Source organism: Amborella trichopoda, chromosome 1, assembly GCF_054954075.1.
Source record: "Amborella trichopoda isolate Santa Cruz 75 chromosome 1, AtrichopodaSantaCruz75HAP2 v2.0, whole genome shotgun sequence".
NCBI lineage: Eukaryota > Viridiplantae > Streptophyta > Magnoliopsida > Amborellales > Amborellaceae > Amborella > Amborella trichopoda.
In genome coordinates this window covers 36142642-36147136 of record NC_142336.1, presented here as the reverse complement: position 1 = coordinate 36147136, position 4495 = coordinate 36142642, and the positions used below count along the sequence as shown (strand labels likewise).

General features: G+C 31.7%; 1 protein-coding gene across 1 annotated transcript; it reads right to left on the bottom strand.

Moving 5' to 3' along the window:
- Positions 1-1756: 1756 nt before the first annotated feature.
- On the bottom strand, positions 1757-4126 carry LOC110007179 (uncharacterized). The gene is made up of 2 exons (XM_020666607.2): positions 3736-4126; positions 1757-1938 (listed from the first exon to the last, which is right to left on the bottom strand). The coding sequence occupies exons 1-2, from the start codon at positions 4094-4096 to the stop codon at positions 1919-1921; spliced, it is 381 nt and encodes a 126-aa protein (XP_020522266.2). The 5' UTR covers positions 4097-4126; the 3' UTR covers positions 1757-1918.
- Positions 4127-4495: the final 369 nt, after the last annotated feature.

Here is a 4495-nt window from a genome sequence, read left to right as displayed (position 1 = left end):
TTTTGTATGTTTTTTAAATGAACTCATTGTTGAGTTTTTTTTATAGATTTTTTTGTTAAATAAATATTTTTAATTTACTCCTACTGTTAATGTACTTATCTTAAAACTAAAATTCAATAATATTAAGTTAATGAAGAAATAAAATTACAGGGACGAAGTTTTTTTAAAAAGGTTTTTTTGAAAAAAGATAAAAACTTAGAGTTCTAAACGGGTTCAAAAATTTTGATTTTTTTTTTAAAAAAAATCATGCAACTGAGACTTGCTAACTGTGATTTGAAATGAACACACAATGAGCGATTGAGAGTCTTTATTATAGTCATGGATCCATAATTGACCCAATACAGCCCAAAAAAACAAAATATAAAAATAGGGGTTTTAGCTAGTTTTCATGTGAAGCAAGGCCAAATCGCCTAATTCCGGCTGGGATTCTACCCAGTTATTCCTAGTCCGGAACCAACTCCGCTGGCTCTCAATCAGATCGGTGATTTTTAAAACCTTGTTTACAAAAAAAGCATAAAAATGCTCATATTTTGAAGTAGTTGTTACTTGGTTTTGTAAATTCGTGTTTTAAGATAGAGGAATCAGGTGTTGATTCATCACTGTGTGATATGAGTTGAGTTGTTGATTATCAGGTCTCTCGCCGAGTATAGGCGATGGGCCAAAAGAGTGAAAGAAAAATTGATTAGCATGTTATGCATGAAAAAGTATACAATAAGATTATTTACTTTTGGTATTAGGGGGTTGCCGTTAATCTTGATCATTAGATGTGAAATTAGATTAGATGTGAAATTAGATGGTTGCATTTATTTTATTGACCAAACACAAAATTTAAAAGAAAATTTTTCGAACTTTATGACATACCCAAGCTATCAGATTTCACATCGTGACCTACTTGTATTAAACGTAAATAGTCTTATTATATATAATCTCATTATGTATTTGGATGAAAATTTTAAAAACATATGGATACTAAGGGTTTTTTTTATCTGATTGAGCGCCACACATTTATTACGTGGCAATAATAAGTTACACAAGAGGGGCAGTCAAATGCCCAAACTATAAATACAAATAAATAAGTCAAGTTATATAATCTAAAGTCAATATGAAAGTCGAAGAGGAGGAAAGTCATCCTGAACACTACGATCTTTAATACATTATAGTTTGTTGAGGAACAAGTCTGTTTGTTGGGGAACTTTGAGTAATCCCTCCTAATCCATGACTCAAACTATTGTCGATATGGAAGGGAATCAATCGGGACCAATCTGGGATCATACAGGTATTGGCCTGATTTCCCCTAAAACCTAATTTACATATTTTTTTTCCTTTTTTTTTTTTAACCGATCCAGATTATCGATCAAATGATCCGACACAGATCTATGGACATTTAGTGAAGTAACATAGGTGTGTGCTACAACATAGGATAGGATGGCTCGGGCGATGTCAAGTGTTTCTAACATTACCTTTGCTACTCTCTTGAATACATTCCAAAGAAAACAACATGGTCATGTGAGGCTCACTTTACCCAATTTTAATTATTTTTTTAATTTTCTTTTAGGATAACATATATCTACACCGAGATAATCTCTACATTGTCAATAGGAGGCACATGTACCTACCTACACTACTAAATGGAAAGCAAAAAAAGAAAAAGGAAGAAGCATATTTCTCATGAATTGAACGGCACAAAGTAAGAAAAACTCAAAAAAAAAAAAATTAAATAAATAAAATAAATAAAATAAGAAAAAGAAAAAGAAAATGAGACAAGAGAATGGCCTGAGGATTTTATTGATGGATAATAATATTATGGCAGAAACTACAAGAAAAAACAAGGAGTGTAAGGACATTGTTATTCATATGAATGATTTATTCTATGAAAATAATAACTTTTGCGATGTTGAGTCCTTGCTTCACCATCCTTCTAGCTAGGAATAACGACACCTGCCAAGCAACGTACACTTTATTTATTATTATGCATTTAAAGAGAATAATAAGTTGAAATTTTCTTACATTTTGAAAAAAAATAATAATCTAAAATATTGCAGGCCAATCCATAATTATTAGGCTAAAATCACCAAATCAGCATCGTAAGTGTAATTTAACTCAACCAAAATACTCTAATAGGCTTGTTTGGACGTACTCATTATCGATGATAATTCACTATTGTAATAAAGTCATTTCTGAAAATGAATTGGTTATTGTTTGACAGTGTCCATCATAATTTTTAACTTAAAGTATTTTTAATTTATTCATGGTAATTTACTAAAAATCATATTTTTTCACCAAAAATAGCTAAAAATGACTAGAACTTGCTAAAAAAGCTAAATAATACTATACATGATACATACCAAATAACAAACAAGATAATATTATTTAGGGTTTTTAAGAAAAAAGCCTAATGAGAACTTTCTTTTAAGAAATTAAATATCAATATATTTTATTTTTTACTTTAGCTCTCCAGTTTTTATAAAGAGACGAATGGATCAATTTGCCCATCTTTCAAAAAACAATGTTAACAACTTTCTTTTACCTTATCTCTCACTTTTTTTTTTCTATAGTTACTTTTTTTTTTAATGATACTTTTTGCGGGAAAAAAATGTATCATTAAAAAAACAATTTAAAAAAATAATGTTTGGATGATGGTGATAATGATGATTATACTTTTTTACCATTGTTTCTTGCTTCTCACATTTTCTTTTTGAAAACCCAACATATTCTTTCCATGTCTCTCATTCTCTCTCTAAAAATCTAACCCATTCTTTTCTTTCATTGCATTTCTCTTTAAAAACCAGCCCATCTCCCCTCCTCTTACATTCTCCCTTTAAAAATATTGCCCATTTATACATCCCCTCATTTTCTCTCTCTAAAATCTAAATTATAGAAGAAGAGAGAGAAACTAAAGAAAAAGAAAATTATTGTATACCTTTTGAAACACCAAGAACGTGATATCTCTTTCTTCTATGATTTATGTTATCCTTTAATTTTTCTCTCTTTTTCTTATTTGAATTTAGTTTCAAAGAGAGAATATGGAGAAGGCAAAGAAAATGTCTGGTTCTAGAGAGAGAATGTGAAAGTGGGATAGTTAGGTGTTTAGAGGGAGAATGCAAGAGAATTAATAGTTAATTGTATTTTTAAAAAATGTGAAAGAGATAAAAGGGAGGAAGAAAGTATAACAACAAAAATGTGGAAGATGTGAGAAAAAGGGACCATATGATTTTTGTCTTTAGAGGAGGGCCAGACCAATCACCTTTTCACAAAATTGAGGAGAGCTAAAGTCCAAAATTAAATTTTTAAGAAGGCCAATATCTTAAAAATAATATCTCACAAGGCTTTTTGTCTTAAAAAGCCTTATTATGTAGAACATATTAGTTTTAGATGAGATAATCTATTCCAAGTAAAATTATCATCATACAAACATGCCATGTAGATATTTAAGTTAGTTTGTTTTGAACCCAGTTATAAAAAACTTACGAACTATTTTTTGAAAACCGAATCTTCTAAGGAGCATCCCATGAGCTTGGCAACCTAGTCATGAACTCCATCTTGAAACAAAAGAAATAGGAAATCTAAAGAAAACTCTTTTGGACTTAGTAAACTAAGCAAGAACCCCCAAAGTGATTTTCAAAGAAAAATTTGAAGCTCCAAAACTTTACAACCATTTTGAATACCTAATCATCAATACCATCTCATCAAATGCATGAAAAATAAAAGGAATACAGAAGAAATGTATATAATTACTTCCACATTTGGTGCCAGAGGGAAGTGGCCTGTTGCAGTGTTTGGCAACATAGATGACCTTAGTCACGCTAATATACTGATCGATTTCCTTCGTGACGTGCTTGCAGACACACGGCATGTTTGCAGCCTGCACTGCTGAGCAGCACCTTCCCGATGGTGGCAATTGCGGTCCGTCTTTTTTCACGTATTCGAGGCATTGACTGGTTAATTGATTTATATCGTTCTCGCAGTCTGGTTCATCTTGGCTCCTCACAACCATAGCCATAGCTGGTTCATCTTGGCTCCTCACAACCATAGCCATAGCCATAGCCATTGCTAGCACTATTAGCAGGAAAGCAACAATGTGGCCTCTTCTTTCCATCTCTCTTCTCTCTCTCTCTCAAGTTTTAGTGGTTTGAGGGAGAAGGGGGGAGTGTATTTATAGGAGAGGAATGGCAGAATATACATAAATTATTACTCTTAGGCTCTCTTGTTGTTTGCTATTTGTTATAGACGAACCTTATCAATACGACTTTGGTTAGAAGCCCACACGACTTTATTTAGAAAGGGGTGCATTCTCTTCATGACCCAAAATTGGGGTGTTTGTTTTTTTTTGCATGAATGTGAAAAAGATATGTTCGACAGCGGTACAAATTGTTCACTTGGAACTACAAAGTGAAACTCCTAGTAAGAGTAAGTCTGGCACCTAAACTTCTTAAAACATGGTTATTGCATTCTAAGATAAATTATTAAAAAAATATATTAATAAAAAGCACAAAAG